We start from the raw sequence: 21723 nt of genomic DNA, 5'->3' as shown, positions 1-21723 counted from the left end.
AGGAGCAAACAGCATAAAACCTGAACAGACTGCGAGTTTCTCGCATGCTGTTCTGGTTTTATGCTGTTTGCACATAGCCATTTACACTTTTCATCCAAGTGGGAAAGGGTTAAACCCCCTGATAAGAAATGTGGGATAAACTGGAATCACTATGGACTTATTTCTTTCCATTCATCTGGTTGTCCATATACACTATTGTTTCTGGAGAAGATCTCCTTCACTTATGAGTATACAACATTACATCTGAAGTTATGCATGTCAGCAAGTTGATTTTAACATCCAAAATTAAAATTTTAAAAATTGTGTACCCCAATTGGATTTCTGTAACATTAATATAGTAACAGTTTTCAGATGTTTTATATTGGGTATTAACATTGTAAATTGTTCCTCTACCTGTTTTCATCAAATCATTCACACTGGCCACAAAATGACTTAAAGAATATTTTTCTTTCAAACCACAATTATTGTTGTTCTCTACAAACCTTATTTAAATAATATCCCAGAGTTAAAACTGTTAACGGGCCATGCCCCAGGGTTCATTTTGTAGCTCACCTGAGCACAACGTGCTCATGGTGAGCTTTTGTGATCGCCTTTTGTCCGTCGTGCGTCGTCAACATTTTGCCTTGTGAATACTCTAGAGGCTACATTTATTGTCTGATCTTTATGAAATTTGGTTAGAAGCTTTGTCCCATTGATACCTCAACTGAGTTCGAAACTGGGTCAAAAACTAGGTCACTAGGTCAAAAAAAAGAAAAACCTTGTGAACACTGTAGAAGTCACATTTGATGCCCAATCTTGATGTAACTTTGTTAAAATGTTTGTCTAAATGATATGTTGGTTGAGTTAAAAAATGGTTCCGGTCCTTTGAAAAACATGGCCGCCAGGGGGCAGGGCAGTATTCCTGATATGGCTACAGAGAAACCTTGTGAACACTCTAGAAATCACAATTTTTGCCCAATCATCATGAAACTTAGTCAAAACATTGGTTTCATTGATATCTCGGACGAGTTTGAAAAATGGTTTAGATCGGTGAAAAAACATGGCCGCCAGGGGGCGGGCAGTTTTCCTCATATGGCTGTAGTAAAACCTTGTTAACACTCTAGAGGCCACATGTATTGTCCGATATTCCTGAAATTTGGTCAGAAGATTGGTCTGTATGATATCTTGGATGAGTTTGAAAATGGTTATGTTTGCTTGAAAAACATGGCTGCCAAGGGGTGGGGCATTTTTTCTTATATGGCTATAGTAAAATCTTGTGAACAATCTAGAGGCCACATTTATTGTCCAATCTTCATGAAATTTGGTAAGAAGATTGGTCTCAATGATATCTTGGATGAGTTCGAAAATGGTTACGTTTGCTTGAAAAACATGGCTTCCAAGGGGCGTGGTATGTTTCCTTATATGGCTATAGTAAAATCTTGTTAACACTCTAACGGCCACATTAATTGTCCGATCTTCATGAAACTTGGTCAGAAGATTCATCCCAATAATATCTTGGACAAGTTAAAAAATGATTTCGGTTAGTTGAAAAACATGCCTGCCAGGGGACGCTTAATTTTTCCTTTTATGGCTATAGTAAAACCTTGTTAACACTCTAGAGGCCACATTTATTTTCCGATCTTCATAAAACTTGGTCAGGAGATTTGTCCTAATGATATCTTGGATGAGTTTGAAAATGGTTTCGTTGCTTAAAAAACATGGCCACCAGGGGGCGAGGCATTTTTCCAAATATGGCTTTATATCATGCTTTTGTAAAACCTTGTTAACACTCTAGAGGCCACATTTATTGTCCAATCATTATGATACTTGGTCAGATGATTTGTCCCAATGATATCTTGGATGAGTTCCAAAATGGTTCCGGTTGGTGGAAAAACATGGCCGCCAAGGGGGCATGGCATTTTTCCTTATATAGCTATAGTTAAACCTTGTTAACACTCTAGAAGCTGCAGTTATTGTATGATCATCATGAAACTTCGTCAGAAGATTTGTCCAAATGATATTTTGGACAAGTTTGAAAATGGTTCTAGCTGGTTGAAAAACATGGCCACCAGTGGGCGGGGCATTTTTCCTCATATGGACTTATGAATCTTCATGAAACTTTGTCAGTATATTTGTTTAAATGATTTCTTGGATGTGTATGAAAATGGTTCTGGTCTGTCGAAAAACATGGCTGGCAGGGTGTTCACTAGCCAAAGTGAAAGTTGGTAAGAACATTTTGTTCTAATGACATCTTGGGCTGCACAGAACAGGTCAGTTCCTTTGAATCTCAGGTGAGCGACTTTGGGCCTTTCAGGCCCTCTTGTTTAATATTAGCTTATTTTGACACTGTTAATTAAAATAATGTGAATGTTAATGTGCTTGTGACCAAGGTTGCGTTATCTGAGCCATATCAGCGGCCTTTGTAGTTTATTTAAATCTTCATTATGTCTAACAACATTATATCAGAAGTGTTGCAATTAAGTCTGAAAGTCTGTCATACATTACATTTTGGACGTGCTCTGTAAAAAAGGGGTCTAATTCATATGCGTAAAGTGTCTTCCCAGATTAGACTGTGCAGTCTGCACAGGCTAATCAGGGACAGCACTTTCTGGCTGAATTGGATTTTTGCTAAGAAGAGACTAAAGTTGAAAGTGTTGTCCCTCATTAGCCTATGCGGACTGCACAGGCTCATCTGGTACGGCACTTTACGCACATGCATTAAGCCCCCTTTTCACAGGGCCCATACATCTTTTTCCAGGTTTTGTTTGAATGCCTGCACTATGCTGAAAGGTTTGGCTGGATTCCTGTACCAAGCCAGGTCTCTGACCCCAGACCTCTGGTGCTGAGCTCTAACAGACTGGTACCAGCAGAGTCCTCATCTGACAGCCTGGTACCCAGCGTTAAGTCAGATTAATAGGTTTCAACTGTATATATTACACCCAACCAATTATTGAACAGCAATTGTATTTAGCTTGTGTATGCCTCTTTAAGAAGTGTTTGATGTAAGCTTTACTTGAATATTCATTATTGTGATGTTTTTTACATTCTATATTGTTTGTTGTGGTGCTGAATCAATATTTGGTGATGTTTTTGATGCTAGTTCAAGAGTTTTTTTTAACAAGTTGTAAAACATGAGGGAGTTATCAACTTTTTATTTGTTATTTGCGGAAATTGGGCTCTCTGAAAAAAGTTAAAACGTTGCGATAACTTATCTGTACAAATATTGGGTTTTGAGTCCAGCATGCATAATGTATATTAGCGAATACAACTTAAGAAGGGAACTATAATAATTTGTAAATATTTTAATGTTTTTTAAGCCCTGTAGTTTATTCTTTTCAGTCACCAAAGTACATGTGTCAGTTATTTTTAGCTCCACTATTCAAAGAATTGTCTGAGCATGACTACTTACTAATTTTAAACACTTTACAACATCTCAATGTCACTGTTTCTCCCACAGTTATTCAACTTGCCACACATATGACAGCACATTATGTGAGGTCACTGACAAAGTTCTACAACTGCATATAAGAAAATTATGCCCCATCTTTATGCCCCCCACCACTATAGTGGGGGACATATTGTTTTTGCCCTGTCTGTTGGTTGATTTGTTGGTTGGTTTGTGTGTTTGTTTGTGCAAACTTGAATATTTACAATAACTTTTGCAATATTGAAGATAGCAACTTCATATTTGGCATGCATGTGTATCTCATAGAGCTGCATATTTTGAGTAGTGAAAGGTCAAGGTCATCCTTCAAGGTCAAATGTCAAATATATGGGTCAAAATCGCTAATTTAATGTACACATTTGCAGTATAGAAGATAGCTGCTTGATATTTGGCATGCATGTGTATCTCATGGAGCTGCACATTGTGAGTGGTGAAAGGTCAAGGTCATCATTCAAGGTCAGAGTTCAAATATATAGGGACATAGTGCTTCACAAACAAATTGCTTGTTATCCCCCGCCATAGGCGGAGGGATATTGTTTTGACGTTGTCCGTCCATCCGTCTTTCCGTCCCTCCTTCCGTCCGTCCAGCACTTTTGTGTCCGGAGCCATATCTTGGAAGTGCTATTGCGGATTTCAATGAAACTTGGTATGAGTATATATATGGATAAGAGGATGATGCACGCCTAATGGCAATGTACACCATCTGTTAATAACAGAGTAATGGCCCTTTGTATCTTGGAAAAATGCTTTTTTGTGTCCTGAGCCATATCTTGTAAGTGCTTTGGCGGATTTCATTGAAACTTGGTATGAGTATATATATGGATAAGAGGATGATGCATACCAAATGGCATTGTACACCATTGGATAATAAAGGAGTTATGGCCCTTTTTATCTTGAAAAAATGCTTTTTTGAGTGTCAAATATAACACTTTTGTGTCCAGAAGCATATTGGCGGGGAATATCAATTCAACGAATTGGCTTGTTGTATGTATAATTTTGGTTGAGGAAAATATGAAACATCTCTATATCACTGTTTCTATGGCAGGTATTCAACTGAAACATGTCTAAATCACTGTTTCTACGGCAGGTATTCAACTGAAACTTCCCATTAATGTTCAGGGTGAGGTCACTATCTAAGTTTCATAACACTGACCTGCAATTTATCAGAATTTGCTTCTGTAATACAGGTATAGGAAAGGGAAAACATCTCCACAGCAATATTTCTACTCACAGAATTCAATTGATTTGTTACACATGTGTACATGATTATAATAGAAGTCATTACCATAAAGTGCAATTTTGAAGAATTATACTTTTTGCACTTAGATAATTTATGTTTTTGTTTGGATGCAATTTCTCCAAATGTACAAATATTGAACTGAAACATTACCAATGTGTTCAGAATCTGTATTTATATTCATCATTATTTTAGCATTGTTATGCCCCTTTTTTCTTTTTAAGGTTTGCTGTAAGTTAAATTCAAGTTAAAGATTGCATGCAACAAGGACACATCTCTGTAACTCATACAGATATTCATTTTACACTTCCATCATGTCTTTGTGATCATCATATAAGGTCTCAGACCAAGGTCCACAACATTGACTTGCAATATTGCAGAATTATGCCGCTCTTTGTACGTCAGTGGAATGTCTGCTTGCAGCAACTCTGTTTTATAATTATGACACTTTTGTGTATATGACTTATATAAACGTCAACTCTAATGAGTATTAACTAATGTTAATAGCAACACAACACGTGCTTCTGCTAAGACGTTTAATATAGAAGTGCGGCATCAGAAAACAGGGTACAGGGTTAACGTTGGCGGGAGCCGTAGTCTGTTTCACAATATAAATAGTGGTGGCTATAGTCTATTTCATAGTAGAACATTTCATAATAGAACAAACTCCATATCATTTTATCTACGAAATATATTGAAAAAGAAGTTTACATGTGGGTTTTTAACGTTCTTTATAAACAGTCGCTGAGTAGAACCTATAACTTTGAACAGCTTTTTTAAAATGATCATGCCACCTTTTGTACTTGTAAAAGTCTTTTTATGGCGTTAATAGTTTTATTTGATCGTTCGTCAAAAAGTTGTAACTCTGTTACTCTTGTATCTTCAATGCAATTGAGTAATTAAATAGTAATTAAATTGAATGCGTTTTAATTCCCTTTTATTATTGTTTAATTTGAGTTACAATGCTATGACGTTAAATTTTATTTACACTTAAATGTATTATGAATATTGCTGGGCCAAGTGTGAGGTTGAGCGCTCTATAACCAGGTTTAAACCCCCAATGCTTTGCATTGACCGTTCCAAGGCGGTGACCCCAGCTTTATTCATATTTTGTGTTTATGTTGGTTTGTATTGTGCTGTATTGTGCTGTTTTGTACTGTTTGGGCAATCGGTCACTTGCCTTAAATAAAGGACCAACTAATTGTTTTTAATGAAAATTCAATACTGCTCCAGCAGCTGGAGTTTCACTTCTTTATATTGTATGCAATTTAAAATTTAGGTTTAAATGCCCTTTAACACTCAAAATGAACAAATATTTCGTACAATATTTCGAAAATTAAAATTAAAATAGTATTACCCCAGTATTACTGGTTCATCACATGATTTACAATATGATGAGAAATGTACTTCACACAGTGTTATATATCTAATAACATGTAAAAAATAAAATATACAAGATGTCAGACAAATAAATCAGAAAGTATCTTGCAGAATTAATAAACATAGATTCGATATCAGGAACTGCTAAATAATGATAAAATCCTATTTCACATGTTGCTATGCATTTTGTCTGTACATGTACCAACAAGTATGGTTCTTTGTCTAATGGTGTTGTTGCAAAATAGTCTAGACCATTTATGCAAGGAGACATTTGGAATACGTAAATTAAAAACTATGATTCCTTCCGTCTAGAATTAACTGCTTTATGATATGCAGAACATTATCATAGTTTACATATACATCTGATGTTGTTTTTTTTTCTCTAAATATGTACATTATAGTATTACTTATAGGCTGTTGTGTCAAGTCTGATCCATCTTTGTATTATGTATTATTGTGTTTTATCTAATATTATTTTTCTGCTAAACTATTTTTGTTGCTGCATGATGTTGATGTGTTTTGTTGCTGTATGACGTTTATGCCACATACTGTGTTTATGTTTTTATTAAAAGTATTAATAAAATCTATAGCCATAACATGTTTAGTATTTAAGAAATTAAAATAAACATAAATAACATGTTTGTACGGTCTGTTTTTGTTATTTACACTTATTGCACTAACAATTGTATAACGTGCTAACTGCTCTTCCTTCTTACTACAATTATTAATTTTATTTTTCTATATTTGGGTCTTTTTATGGCCATTTTTAGGATTGCATTTTGACTGAGTATACTTTGTATAACCACTGCTTACACTTAACATTTTGCCAATCGTGACAGGCTATAAATTGTTGTTATCAAACACTGTGCGTCAAGGACAAAACTCATTAAATTGTTGCACATATCTTAATAAAGCACATTTCTATGATAGGACCTGACAAAAAGTGTCATTTCATTCCAATTTTATAAAAATATATGTATATGCATATTGATCACATTTTGCATATGCATCATGTTATGTCATAAACCAAATATAGCCGATGGAAATGCTAAAAAAATACTTTGATACACCAGTATAGTATAAGCAATAACTTATCAATATACATGTTTATTGATAAGTATTTGGTATAAGCAGTTTCTATACTTACTATTAGCACCTCAAATTGCAAACAAGAAAAGGGCCTTAAGACGAGATCAAAATAAATCTATTAATTGTTGTTTTTTTTCCTCAAAATGTGTTGACTAATCTTATTTACTTTAAACACCAGTCTCACGGCCGTTAATCACGCACGCCACCACTTTTTAGCTCACCTGAGCTTTTGTCCGTCGTGCGTCGTCAACATTTTGCCTTGTGAACACATTAGAGGCCACATTTATTGTCCGATCTTCATGAAACTTGGTCAGAACATTTGTCCCATTGATACCTCGACTGAGTTCGAAACTGGGTCATGCTGGGTTAAAAACTAGGTCACTAGGTCAAAAAAAGAAAAACCTTGTGAACACTGTAGAAGTCACATTTGATGCCAAATCTTCATGTAACTTTGTCAAAATGTTTGTCTAAATGATATGTTGGTTTAGTTAAAAAATGGTTCCAGTCCGTTGAAAAACATGGCCGCCGGGCAGTATTCCTTAAATGGCTATAGAGAAACCTTGTGAACACGCTAGAAGTCGCAATATTTGCCCAATCATCATGAAACTTGGTGGAAACATTGGTTTTATTGAGATCTCGGACGAGTTTGAAAATGGTCCAGATCGGTGATAAAACATGGCCGCCAGTGGGCGGGGCAGTTTTCTCTATATGTATATAGTGAAAACATGTGAAAACTCTAGAAGTCACATTTTTGGTCTAATCTTCATGAAATTTGGTCAGAACATGTGTTTTCTGGATATGACGGTTGAGTTCGAAAATGGTTACGTTTGCTTGAAAAACATGGCTGCCAAGGGGCAGGGCATTTTTCCTAATATGGCTATAGTAAAATCTTGCTAACACTAGAGGCCACATTTATTGTCTGATCTTTATGAAACTTGGTCAGAAGATTCATCCCAATAATATCTTGGACGAGTTCGAAAATGATGCTGGTTGGTTGAAAAACATGGCTGCCAGGGGGCGGGGCATTTTTCCTAATATGGCTATAGTAAAACCTTGTTAACACCCTAGAGTCCACATTTATTTTCCGATCTTCATGAAACTTGCTCAGAAGATTTTTTCCAATGATATCTTGGATGAGTTCAAAAATGGTAACCTTTGCTTGAAAAAAATGGCTGCCAAGGAGCGGGGCATTTTGCCTTGTATGGCTATATATGGCTGTAGTAAAATATTGTTAACACTCTAGAGGCCTAAATTTCCATTCTTCATGAAACTTGGTCAGAAGATTCATCCCAATAATATCTTGAAAGGCATTTTTCCTTAAATGGCTATAGTAAAACATTGTTAACACTCTAGAGGCCACCTTTATTTTCCGATCTTCATGAAACTTTGTCAGAAGATTTGTCCCAATAATATCTTGTTATCTCAAGTGAGCGACTTTGGGCCGTTCAGACCCTCATGTTTGAGATGCAATAATAAATGAGCCAATGCAACTTCCGAGGTGGCACTCAGGCCCGGATGTTTTGAAATGTCATTGATAATTTTACATGGGAATAAGAATGTATTTTAAAGTAATTGCCTGCGTATTCCTGTGCATTTCTAAACATTCAATATTGATAAAAGAAAGTTTACATTCAGCCTGCGCCTGTTTATATTGCTAGCAATGTAGAAAATGTGTATCAAAATTAAATATGAGCCTTGTTCTAAGAAAACTGGGCTTAATGCATGTGCGTAAAGTGTCATCCATGATTAGCCTGTGCAGTCCGCACAGTCTAATCAGGGACGACACTTTCCGTCTACACTTGATTTTCGGTAAGGAGAGACTTCCTTGAAACTAAAAATACCATAAAAGGGGAAAGTGTCGTCCCTGATTAGCCTGTGCGGACTGCACAGGCTAATCTGGGACGACACTTTACGCACATGCATTTAGCCCAGTTTTCTCATAACGCGACTCATATGCTTGCAATAAGCATGATGCAATTGTTTATGATCCATGTTTGTATAAGTTACTGTTAAATCCCGATCATATACACGTGTGTTGCAGAAACTGGCTCGATGTGAGCCTTTTAATCTTTGTGAACTTTCTCCCTTACAAGTGTTGTCAACGAAAGCCTGTTAGTTGCAGGCCTATAAGTGATTCCCTATTTAACATCATGTCGTCTCCTTGTAAAGTGGTAACTTCGGTCCGTTGATCCTTAAATTATATGGACTTTTTGCTGCTATAATTTTGTATTGGTACTTAATGTGAATTCATTGACAAACCTGTTCCAAATTTCCAAACCATATCAATGACTCATCCTGAAACGTATTTATATTTAACATTTAGCATCGTACTTTTTCTTCGCGCTTTCGTAATGCTTTGTTGTGTGCGAAATCTTGTTCAAAATCTAAGTAATCTATTATATGCAGCTTTCTAGCCATGATCAATTCATTTAAAGATCTGTAGAACTGCGGAACAAACATAACGAAACAAGTCTACTTTCATTGAAAATGCCATACAGATCTGTTATGGCGATGGGATTGAACATAACACATGCGTATTGACCGTGTCTGTTAGTATTGAGTTGAATCAAATACAAGAAATGTATAAGGTCTGTTGTGTAGTAGGGCGTCTTCACGGGGTACAGTCACCGTATGAGACCACTGAGATGTCGCGGTGTGTGCACTTCGCCTTCTCGTACTCGCAACTGAAACAACCAACGAGATAAATATAGTATCAGCAACCAACGAGATAAATATAGTATCAGCAACCAACGAGATAAATATAGTATCTCAAGCACGTCTGTAGCGGGTCTTAAGCAGTTGTCAATATATGATGCGTACGTTTTCTTTCTTAAATATCAATTTGTAAAGTTGTAATTGGCTTAATGTTTTCGACCCTTCTGTGAAGCGCGGAGTACAATACACATCAGTTCAACGTCCTGTGCGACGAACGACCGCCGTAGTATGACTTAAATACTGTTGCAAACGGTCAAACATCCAACAATATATATATATACATAAGTTGACTTACTAGTTGCGGTAGGTCCGGCCGTTGCTGGCGCACACCTTTGCCTCCTCTACGGGGCAGTTCATATGACTGAGGCTGGTGCACATGAAGTCCAACACGAGCTCGGCGCCTTTCACCGGGTCTGGTGTCGTGAGGCCGTCCGAGGCGTCACAGGCGCCATAGTGCTTGAGGTTGATGTTTGGGTTCCGGCAGTGGGCCTTACTGAACTCGCACCTGTGGCAGTGACGGGCATACATAGAAAGTTAGGCCTTAAATTGACATATAAAAATAAAGTTTATTTATACTATATATTATTAACTATTGGTGCGTAAACTGGAACAAATGAACTTAACATAAGAACCCTTATTACGCGAATAATGACAAAAATGGAATATGTTCAGCCTCCGGGAACCCAGTATACGACACTCGGGGTGAGAAGTATTTCGTACTTGTTCCTGTATGTGATCAGGTTTGTACCGCAGGCGAGCTCCTCTTTGAACGTGCTGCAGTCCACGGTGTCCACCGCGATCCACGAACAGCTGTAGAACGTCTCCGCCAGGCAACCTGAAGCCACCAGACAGGCGCAGGTGAGTAGTTTACAAAACAGAACTTAGAGGGAGTTTAGCAAATAGCTTCACTGTTGGAAAATTGAAAATATTAGGGAGGAAATTTTAAAGCAGCATGCTTTTAAAAATTACTGTAGACCCGCTGTTATTTTGAGAATCATGTTGTGCTCCAAAAGTACGTTACAACAAACGACACAGCTTCTTGATATACAGTGTAGTCATACAGTGACTACCCGGTACTTGCGGTTATACAGTGACTAGTCGGTGCTTGCTGTCATAAAGTGACTTACCTGTGCTTGCGGTCATAAAGTGACTTACCGATGCTTGCGGTCATAAAGTGACTTACCGGTGCTTGCGGTAATAACGTGACTTACCGGTGCTTGCGGTCATAACGTGACTATCAGATGCTTGCGGCCATAACGTGACTTACCGTTGCTTGCGGTCATAACGTGACTTACCGGTGCTTGCGGTCATAAAGTGACTTACCGGTGCTTGCGGTCATATAGTGACTATCGGTGCTTGCGGTCACAAAGTGTATAAAGTGGCGCTTGCGGTCTAAAACTATATGGTGCTTGTGGTCATACAGAATTTTATTCCCGAGATTTGTTGCGTTCTTACAAAGTAGTAGTTATATAAAAAAAAAGGTCTGTACAGCAACAGCATATACACAACATTTTCATCGTAAGGGATTCCAGAACCAGGATATTGTACTGTTTAAATTGAAGGGAACATATATGTTGGTTACAAGTAAATCATGTTTAAATAATAAAAGAAACCCTTGTTCGGTTTCTTAAGCGCACCGTGTCAGATATAAAAACGAATACTAAATTTATTTATTAAATCAAATTTAAATCGACACAGTTCAATTTCAAACGTTTAAAACTGCAACATTTGACCACATTTAAATTAGAAATCAATTTACGTTAAGTCGCCTTCACGAACCTTTGAGACAGATGGCGCAAAATATGGCTAGAAGACCCTTCATGGCTGTAGACGCTTCTGATGTGTCCGAGATGGCAAGTGTCGTCTGATAAATAACAGTCCTTAGATAAGGTCAAAGGCCGCCAAAAAGGCAAAGATTGCGGTAGCAATATTATATCAAGACAATGAAACTTTGAGTAAATTAGCAGCTAGAACCTACTAACTTTTTTGTATCTTAGCAGGCGTGAGTTGGTTCTCGTGCATATTCTTTTAATTTCTATTCAGCTTCTTTAAGAAGCCAGAATTTCTTCATAAATTATTACATAATAAAAACATGACACGGCTTAATTTAAACGAAGTAATATGTTATCACATAATAAAGCAAATTTAGTTACAATCTAAACGATTTACCTAATTGTATTCTGGCAGGAACACGTGACTATCGCATATGTAACAGCTCTCCAAAAGGAACATCTAGCACATGTTCTTATCTCAGAGTCATCACGTCGCCATAACGTTCAAGTCGTCTCTCTTCTTACAACTATCCGAAACAATGATCAACGTATTTCTTCTATCTCTGTTAGCGTTAGGTAAGTTTATGTTTGTTTAATCCAAATCGATATTTACAGATTTACATAGTAAATACACTTATTCGCATCTTTCCGCCAGTATGAAGTCCCTCTATCGATGCTTACAATTGTATTTCTACAGGCTTAAACATCGACACTCTTGAACATTATATACGTATAGAAATCATAATTGTAGCAAAGATTTTGCCGAGTTTGGTCAGTTATGTTAATTTGGTAATATACATGTATTCGCCGAAAGCCAATATAAACGTTGCTTATAATAATGATTGATTATCACTGTCCTTTGGTGAAAACCGTGGTGTTGCTTTATACCAAACTAATTACCACCGGGCACGTGTGTGTTGTGTTGCAGGTGCGCGTGGTCAGGTGCTCAGCTGTGACTGGGTTAGCAACCTGGACTGCACCACGTATGTGTCCGTGCAGGAGTGCGGCACCAACGGCATCACCTACGCAAACAGGTAACACTTCGTATACACAGAGACGTATAACGTACGGTCCTCGAGACACAGGGAATTCGCTATATCGGACTATTATGTTCAATCGACACATGATGCTTATGAAGAAAATATGATACTAGTCATGAAAATCATGTTTACGTTTCATAGAAATTATAATCTTCTTCATGTATTACAGTTTCATTATTTAATTTTCATGATGACGATGCAAACGACGATGGCGATTATATTTATGTATGTGGGATATTGTTTTAGCTTATATGTTAGTTCATGCAGTAAGGGATAAAAATCGTCAACAAAATATGGTACGATTAGAACATTCTAGTAACAAAAGATGTGTTTGTCAGAAATACAGTGCCCCCTATTGCGCCGCTTTGAAATAAAAGCTCAAAAAAACATTTGGCAGGTTTACAAATTATCTCCCTTTTAAAGATTATTACTTCCCTTGGATTGTATTTTTTTGACTTTTGACCTTGAAGGATGACCTTGACTTTGATCTTTTACCACTCAAAATGTGCAGCTTCATGAGATACAAATGCAAGCCAAATATCAAGTTGCTATCTTCAATATTCAAAAAGTTATGACCAATTTTTAACGAAGGTTAAAGTTTTAGTTAAAGTTTTGGGACACACAATGAATGAATAACAGGCAGACAGGCCAAACAACAATATAACCCCGATATTTCGATCCGGGGCATAATTATAAAAAAAATAATGGTAAAAACATGCCCATCGATAAGTATGCTGCGTTGCGCAGGTGTTACTTCGCAAAGGCGCAATGCAAGGATAGCTCTCTGCACATCCTTCACGACGGCCCGTGCCTGCCCTCGGAGTCGAGCACCACGCCCCGCCCCGCGAGCGGCGTCGACGGCAACCAGGCGGTGCTAGACTTCTTCTGTACGGCCCTCAGCCACCAGAACTGTCCCACCGAGACGAACCAGGTGTGCGCGTCAGACAACTGGACATACCAGAACTAGTGAGTGCACCGACCACCGGGGAACTCTTTGTTGTGCTAAGTCATCAAATATTTAATAAACCTACTTAATTTCAATAAGTATGGAGTAGGTAAGGTAAAAGGCAGTTTTACTTTCCTGTTTCAAAAATATGAATAGACAATAGTGTTTTGTTTTGAGTACTTTGTTCATGCAACCACTTTTAGTGTACGGAAGCAAAAAAGTGCTCTATATTTACCGGTACATATGAGTAGTCATTTAAGAACGATTCTGCATGCGTTTTCTACGCCATATAAGAATAATAAGCCAAACGTATTTTTAGAAGACGTGTATGTTTGTGCTTTCAGTTGCGAGTTTGACAAGGAACGGTGCACACACCGGGACCTTGAAGTGCTCTACTTCGGGCCTTGCAAGAAACCCTAGGTCTCACGTACACAGCTTGGAATGTAGCAGGCGCTAAATAAACTGTAAATAAGCGTATACGTTTGTCTTTCTTGAAACCGAGCAAGAAAACTAGTCGCATATGTAGGGCTCGATATAATTTTTATAAGGTTGTGTAATACGATAATTTCATACTTAGAAATATCGCTTGTTTGACGATTTTAACGAAAGTCATCAGCTCTTTATTATGATTACAATGTGATGACGTCTGCGTGGGACGTCATCATTGGTACCCGGTCAACGTGGCATTAAAATATTATAACTATGATATTTATAAAACACAATATACATTGCAGTAGTTTTACGGCACGTGTTTTCCATCCAAAATCACAAACGACGGTTCCTCACGAAATTATGTTAAATACGCATTGAGGTCAGAACATTTTTAAGCATGTCTTCTGTTTATCTACAAATAAATGTGTTATTGCTTTGGATATGAAAACTCAGTTACTGTTGATCATAGCATTTTCGTGTACTATTCTTTGCGAAGTCAAATGACCATGTTCGACCCTGCAAATGCTTACCGGGATATATTGATGCGTTAATAGCCGTGGCTAAACGTGGAGATAATATAGACGATTGTAACGTTAACTTAAACGTAGTCTTGTAAACATCTTTCTGTTGTCGTTGTGTCAAAGCAGCATGTCCCTTGTCCGCCATGATTTGCGTCACGGACTCTGTGTTCTGTTATTCGTTCAACTAAGTTGTTCTTGTCTGTTTTTAATTTTCATTTTGTCTCACGAGGTTGCATGAAATTGTATCCTGGCGCCACATCATGGCATCCACCTATAGAACAAATACATGTTTGAAATCAATAACGCCATGATTGTAGGCATACACTATAAATAACTACAAAGGAAGCAGAACTATTCGAGGTATGGCCGAAAATGTATCGGTATATAACCTAAACATGATTTAAAAACAAACTCGCTAGGAAGGACTATCATTTGTAGAATAATTGGCAACTCCGCAGTTTTACACAAAGATATTATCGGTTTCTTCTCTTATAATAATAATAATAATAATAATAATAATAATAATAATAATAATAATAATAATAATAATAATAATATAATAGCTTTTTTTACAGAAGGATACACAATAAGACAATGACACATTATACATATTATGCAAATGAATCAATACGTTTTTACAAAGTGGCCTTCTTAAAATAACATACACAAATAGGTATATAACAAGTAAAAACATTCAAAAAATATTTTCTTACATCCATACATAACACACATTTTGTCTTTTAGACACACATGAGATATCATTGATTAGAAAATAACATGACATATAATTGATTATTAAATAAATGTGCTTTATATTGCCTTTTAAAAGCAGAGATAGAGCATGACATTCTTATTCCAATTGGTATACTGTTCCAGATATTCATGCTATGGTATGAAAAAGCTCGTTTCTTATAACCTGTATTTGCTTTGGTATTAACCATATCGTTATGGGTGGCAGATCTTAAGTTATATTTGTGATTTCGAGAAAAAGTTATAATATCATTTAAATATTCTAGATTCTGATTGTTTATACATTTATATATTAAGATTGCCGTGTGGTATTTACATCTATTATTAAACGAGAGCCAATTAAGCTGTTCAAACAATTCTTTGGATGGTGTTCTGTTTGGCTTTTGTAGAATGACTTTCGCAGAGCGTTTTGTAAAATATTCACTTTTGTTAAATTGGTTTTTTTAGCGTTTCCCCAAATCGTACAACAGTAATCGAAAGTGGTTAGAATATATGAATTATGAAATAATTTCTTCATATCAAAAGTGAGATAATTTGATATCTTTTTTAGCAGAGAAAAATTTACTGCTTATTTTAGAGCATGTTTTATCAATGTGTACTTTCCATTGCAGATGTTTTATCGATTTAAAGTTCTAAAATATTATGGCTAGTGACATTCTCAATAGCATTATTATCTATGTTCAGATTGAGGTTGATATTTTTTATTTTTTGTTTTGAGCCAATAAGCATGCATTTTGATTTATTAGGGTTTATCATCATGTTATTGAGGATGCACCATTTTTGTATGGAATAAATATCATTTTGTAAGTTAGTATGAATTTCTGAAGGATTGGCCCCTGTAGCATATAGTGTCGAGTCATCAGCACACAAGTCTATGTGTGATTGGTTAAGTAATAACCCAATATCATTTATATAAATAAGAAGCAAGAGAGGGCCCAAAATAGAACCTTGAGGGACACCACTCTTAATAGTTAGAGGGGTAGAAAAACTAATCCCTAGTTTAACGCATTGTTGTCTTTGACTAAGATAAAAATGAAAAAGGGACAAGGTACTATCCGAAAAGTGATTAAGTTTTAGTTTGTACAACATAATTCCTTGATCAACTAAATCAAAAGCTTTGTTCATGTCAATAAAAACAGAACCAATACAATTACCATTATCTACATCTTTTAGCCACTAATCAATGAGTCGAATCAGTGCTGTTTGGCAAGAATGATTTCCCCTAAACCCTGACTGATGTTTATTTAACACATTTTTTTCACGAAAGAATTCTTTTAATTCATTTGATAGATGTCTTTCGAATATCTTGGATATAGTTGGCAAAATTGAAATCGGACGATAGTTATTACAGTCCTCTCTGCCTGAGCCTTTATATATTTGTAGAACATACGCTTCTTTTAACAAATCGGGGAAAATTCCTGTACGAATAATATTATTTATTATCGAGGTAAATACAAAAATATGCTCTCCACAATATTTTATAATACTTGCACCGATCCCGTCGATTCCCGTAGCCTTGTTAACATTTAAATTGCCAATTATTTTACTTACTTCAATAGGGGTAATGTAATTTATAGAAAATTCATGCTGTTTTAAGGATTTATCGAGATATAACTTCAAATAAGAAAAGTTTTCTTCGTGAAATTTCAGCTTATCAACAATATTTGATATGTTTGTGAAATGCTCATTTAAGGCAAGTAGGATCCTACTTTTGCCTTCAACATACACACAGTTCACTTAAATTTTACTTGGCAAATTCACTCCGCAGTTTTGATCATTGTCATTATTAGATATAATTTTCAATTTTTCCCAAATATGTGCCGTACTAGTGCCATTTTTCACAGCATTGTAATATTCTTTCTTGCTTTTGCGAATCAATGCCGTAGTTTTATTTCGTAAAAGTTCATAATTATCCCAGTCTTTAATTTTGTGGAAGTGATCCATATCGCATACTTTTAATAACTTCTTGGTTTATCCATTTTGGCATATGTGTGCTTTTTATTCTCTTTTGCTTGTAAGGGGCGTGCCTTTTTAAAACGCTATTCAAAATTTTATATAAAGATTGGAGGGACATATTTGGATCGTGAACAGTTTCAATTAAATTTAGTTGCGAAATCGATAGATCGAATTGGAAATTAGATATTACAAACTTTTTAAAACATCTATTTCTAATATTAGAGTGAGTGCCTTGTTTCGGTATTTTATAGTTAATTTTCCTTGTCATGCATACCGGATGGTGGTCGCTTATAGGTATATGTGGGACATAAGTAGTACTTATTCTGTCTGTTCGATTAGTATATATATATATATATATATATATATATATATATATATATGATCAATTATTGAAGACGATTTATCTGTGACTCTGGTTGGTGTGTTTATCAGTTGCACGAGGCCATGCTTTAATACAGTTTTTGACCACATTTGGCATTTATAGGACTTGCTGTCAACAATGTATTTAAAATTGAAATCACCTAATATGTGATACTCAATGTTTAAACCCTCGAACTTATCAAGTAATGCATCAAATTTTTCTATCCATTTTGCGTCTCATTAGGTGGACGATAGATTAAATTTAATAGAAAAGATTTTGTGTTTTTAAAGCATATCTCAATACATATAGATTCAATCTCATCAGGCTCTTAGTATGGCCAATGTTTAAATGGTACATGGTTACCTATATACAGCAAGATCCCGCCCCCCCCCCCTTTTTTGACTTCTGTCTTTACGAATGTATGTAAAATTCGCAATATTTAAATTTACATCAGACAAATTTTCGTTTAAAAATGTTTCACAAAAACCAATAACATCCACATTACATTTTTTCAGACAACAAAACGTACTTAATTTCATCAAGTTTTGGAAAAAAGTGTTGAATATTTAAACTTACAATATGAAGTCCTTTTTTTGAAAATTCTAGGGAAGACCCTGCTGAATAATCTTTATCCACGCAAAAATTTAATCCTTCATTTGCAATAAGGCTTGAGAATGAAACATCATTATTATTGCATGGCATATTATAACATTGTTTCCACTATACCAATAAAAAGGTGAAAGTTACGTTCTTCGTGAAATTTAAAGCAAAGAAAACATATATCAAATTATTTTTTCAATGACATAAGTGTTTTTTACATTAAGACAAAGTGTACAATATCTACGATCATGTTCTAAACCAAGATGTCGTCCAGTTGCAATAAGAAACTTGTGGTTCGAACATTTAAACTTTGCAAATGCTTTTAGGTAGTTGAATGTTATTTTAAGCCAATATGTTTTTCTGGTTCAAGCAACTATTTTTTACATTCTATATATTTCACATCTAGACGAGTCGAATAAACTCAATGACAATTTTGCGTGCTACAACAAGTAAGGCGATCTTCAAACACTTGTTAAAATACATCAACATTACCAACATCCTGATAAACCCAGATGTAACAAATACCATGATAAATAATATATTTTTAACAGAAGTAGACCAATTAGTCTTTCCGATGTCATCCTGTCGTTTTAAAGGGGCCTTTTCACAGATTTTGGCATTTTTTTAACTTATTCATTAAATGCTTTATATTGATAAATGTAAACATTGGATCATAAAAGCTCCAGTAAAAAATCAAGAAAAAAATTAAAAAAAGGAAAAGAACATTGCCCGGAGCAGGTTTCGAACTAGTGACCCCTGGAGTCCTGCCCGAGTCCTGAAGTAAAAACGCTTTAGCCTACTGAGCTATTCCGCCGAGTACACGTGCATGACGTATTTTATACCTTATATAAGCAATCTTCGTAGTTTCACAAAATTTAACGACAAAAACAGAACTCTCCAAATTATTCAATCGTTTCGCGTTGCAACGCTTTATATTTTTTAGGTTTTAAAATCGTCAAAAGATGCATATAATGGCTATATTAGAGCATGGTTAATGTTCAGTATTACTGTTTCCTCACAAATATCATAACTAAAACGAAAACTTACGAATCTGAAACAACTTTTTTCAATTTTGTCAATTTACCAAAGCGTGAAAAGATCCCTTTAACAGAACAGAACAGAACAGAACAGAACAGATAGTTTATTTGCGACTTAAGCATATACAGCTCATCGTCAAAAACAGTAAATCAATCATAAATACATATACATACACATGCGTCAAACTAACAACAAATGTTTATGCATTTTTACACATAGATGATTTTTGTGAGAATGCAATATGAAAGAGAAAGAGAAGGCTCTTAATTGTTAAACAAAGTTAAGTAAATGATTATGATCCGTTAGTGATTGAGAAAAATAAAATATAGACATTATGCAGTTATAAATTATTTACAAAATCACAATTTTGGGGAAAAAACTATTCTCTCATAAGACTATAAATTTTCGACTCTAAGTTTAAATGCTTTTATACAAAAATTAGCTAGACGTATCAATACAGATTTTCTAGTCTCATTCAACAATTGTACAAATTTAAACATACTTGGTCTTCTTTTGTAAAAAACAGGTATACATGTATTTCTAATATTATCATATAAAGGACATATAAGAACAAAATGGTACTCATCTTCAATTTCATTCATTGAACAAAATGTACATGTTCTTTCATTTCTTTGAATATTTTGGTGCCTACCAGTTTCTATAAATAGAACATGGGAAGATAATCTCAATTTTGCGATTATGTTTCTAAATTTGGAATTTTCAATTTTGTCTAAATAAATGGATCTTTCAAATATGGGTTTCAATTCTTTGTACAAATATAGTGATGGAGAGTCATTTACATCAATTCGCCATTTTGAAATAAACAAATCTTTTAATCTATTGCGAAACATTATAATAAAGCTGTTAACATTAACCGATTCTGGATATAACCATACGTCATTAAAACCTGACTCTTGCAAGAGTTTCCGAACGTTTGATGTCCATGACTTGGAGTGAGGATTATCACATGATTCTTTAAATTGTTTACGAATAGTATTACTTAAAATACAGTTAGAAGATTTTTCGTTGCACAATTTTAAGAAATATTTCACTACTCGCAAATATCGACATATATACATCGGGTATCTCCCTACTTCGGCATACAAAGCATTTGAATAAGTAGAAGCTTTTACACTTAAAAGCCATTTACAGAATTTGCGTTGGACACGCTCAATATTTTCGGCTTTAGTAAACCCCCATACCTCGCTTCCATAATTTAGGATCGAGGCAACATATGCATACAAAATGTTCAAGGATGATTGTAAACCCTCAGCTGATTCTGAGATTAGTACTGCGTCGTCGGCGAATAATAGAAGATAAATGGATAATTGATCAATTGTAATGCCCGCATTTATATCAGCTTGTAAGTACAACTCAATGTCATTTAAGAATAATGAAAACATTATTGGCGAACATATTTCTCCCTGTAATAACCCGATGTCGGATTCAAATAAATCGGAAATACTATTCATATGTTTGACACCTAATTTAATCTGGTTATACAAAGAGCGAAAAACGGACAGGAGTTTGCCATCGATACCGGACCTAATGAGCTTAAACCAGAGATGCATGCGATCCGTTAAGTCATATGCCTTTAAATAATCGACAAAGCAGCAAAACAGTTTTTGTTTATTATTGATATGACTTTCAATCAATGATTGAAGGACAAATAATGCGTCGACCGTACTATTACCCGGTTTGAATCCGAACTGTGCGTCAGTTAAAATGTCATAAGCTGTTGCCCAATTTTGTAAGCGTTCATTGAGTATACTCGTGAATAACTTAGCAAAACAACTCACAAGGGCTATACCTCTATAATTGTTGGGTATTGAAGGATCGCCTTTTTTATAAAGGGGGATAATCAGACCCGTTGACCAGCTGTGAGGAAATTTCCCGGACTTGAGAATATGGTTAAATAACAATTCCAATGCATCACCTATTACATGAACACTTTCTTTAAAGTATTCGTATATTATATTGTCCGAAGAACATGCCTTATTATTTCCTAATCGTTTTGTTGCCATGATAATTTCCTCGATTGTTATGTATCTGTCGAGCTCCGGGTAGGTACTTTCAAAGTTATGGTTACTGTCGAAATTGCGAACAAAGTTTATACTGTTTTCATTATTTATATTACCTTCGTTTTTAGCCAGGTTTTTAAAGTGTTCAACGAACTCATTTAATTCAATTGTTTCTCCGTTAGGATTTGGTGATCTTTTTTTGAACATTTTCCAAAAGTCTTTAGGTGACTTAGATTTCATGCTATCCATTTTGCGTCCTAAAGTTCTATTAAAATCTGTCTTACATTTACGGCAATAATATTTATACGATTTCTTTTTCTCTAATACTGACTGTCGATTGCTCTCGTTATTAATTTGGTTATAATTGTACAAAGCATCCTTATATTCTTTACGTTTACTTTCGCACTCCGCATTATACCATTTTTGTTTATTTTTGTCATG

General features: G+C 35.4%; 2 protein-coding genes and 1 long non-coding RNA gene across 3 annotated transcripts; 2 read left to right on the top strand and 1 right to left on the bottom strand.

Annotated features, from left to right (window-relative positions):
• Positions 1–2165: 2165 nt before the first annotated feature.
• On the top strand, positions 2166–6682 carry LOC127838314 (uncharacterized). Its single transcript, XR_008029767.1, has 2 exons — positions 2166–4469; positions 4512–6682. It is a non-coding gene; the product is annotated as an uncharacterized LOC127838314 (long non-coding RNA).
• Positions 6683–9665: 2983 nt separating this feature from the next.
• Positions 9666–12094, bottom strand: LOC127838307 (follistatin-like). The gene is made up of 5 exons (XM_052365967.1): positions 12015–12094; positions 11625–11709; positions 10566–10680; positions 10141–10350; positions 9666–9814 (listed from the first exon to the last, which is right to left on the bottom strand). Exons 2-5 carry the CDS (start codon positions 11665–11667, stop codon positions 9742–9744), a joined length of 441 nt encoding a protein of 146 aa, XP_052221927.1. The 5' UTR covers positions 11668–11709; positions 12015–12094; the 3' UTR covers positions 9666–9741.
• On the top strand, positions 12028–14080 carry LOC127838300 (follistatin-like). The gene is made up of 4 exons (XM_052365953.1): positions 12028–12193; positions 12546–12651; positions 13405–13623; positions 13948–14080. Exons 1-4 carry the CDS (start codon positions 12085–12087, stop codon positions 14021–14023), a joined length of 510 nt encoding a protein of 169 aa, XP_052221913.1. The 5' UTR covers positions 12028–12084; the 3' UTR covers positions 14024–14080.
• The last annotated feature ends 7643 nt before the right edge of the window (positions 14081–21723 follow it).

This window comes from Dreissena polymorpha, chromosome 1, assembly GCF_020536995.1.
Source record: "Dreissena polymorpha isolate Duluth1 chromosome 1, UMN_Dpol_1.0, whole genome shotgun sequence".
Classification (NCBI taxonomy): domain Eukaryota; kingdom Metazoa; phylum Mollusca; class Bivalvia; order Myida; family Dreissenidae; genus Dreissena; species Dreissena polymorpha.
The sequence above is the reverse complement of the archived record's forward strand: the minus strand, read 5'-3'. Positions and strand labels throughout refer to the sequence as shown.

Excerpts from the sequence above, each read along its gene's own strand:
- LOC127838307 (XM_052365967.1), bottom strand. The coding sequence starts at position 11,667 with ATGAAGGGTCTTCTAGCCATATTTTGCGCCATCTGTCTCAAAG. Across the intron at positions 10,681-11,624 it reads TTGCGCCATCTGTCTCAAAG|GTTGCCTGGCGGAGACGTTC; the intron begins GTTCGTGAAGGC and ends TGGTGGCTTCAG. Across the intron at positions 9,815-10,140 it reads GGCCGGACCTACCGCAACTA|TTGCGAGTACGAGAAGGCGA; the intron begins GTAAGTCAACTT and ends TGGTTGTTTCAG.
- LOC127838300 (XM_052365953.1), top strand. The coding sequence starts at position 12,085 with ATGTTCTTATCTCAGAGTCATCACGTCGCCATAACGTTCAAGTCGTCT. Across the intron at positions 12,194-12,545 it reads TCTATCTCTGTTAGCGTTAG|GTGCGCGTGGTCAGGTGCTC; the intron begins GTAAGTTTATGT and ends GTTGTGTTGCAG. Across the intron at positions 13,624-13,947 it reads AACTGGACATACCAGAACTA|TTGCGAGTTTGACAAGGAAC; the intron begins GTGAGTGCACCG and ends TTGTGCTTTCAG.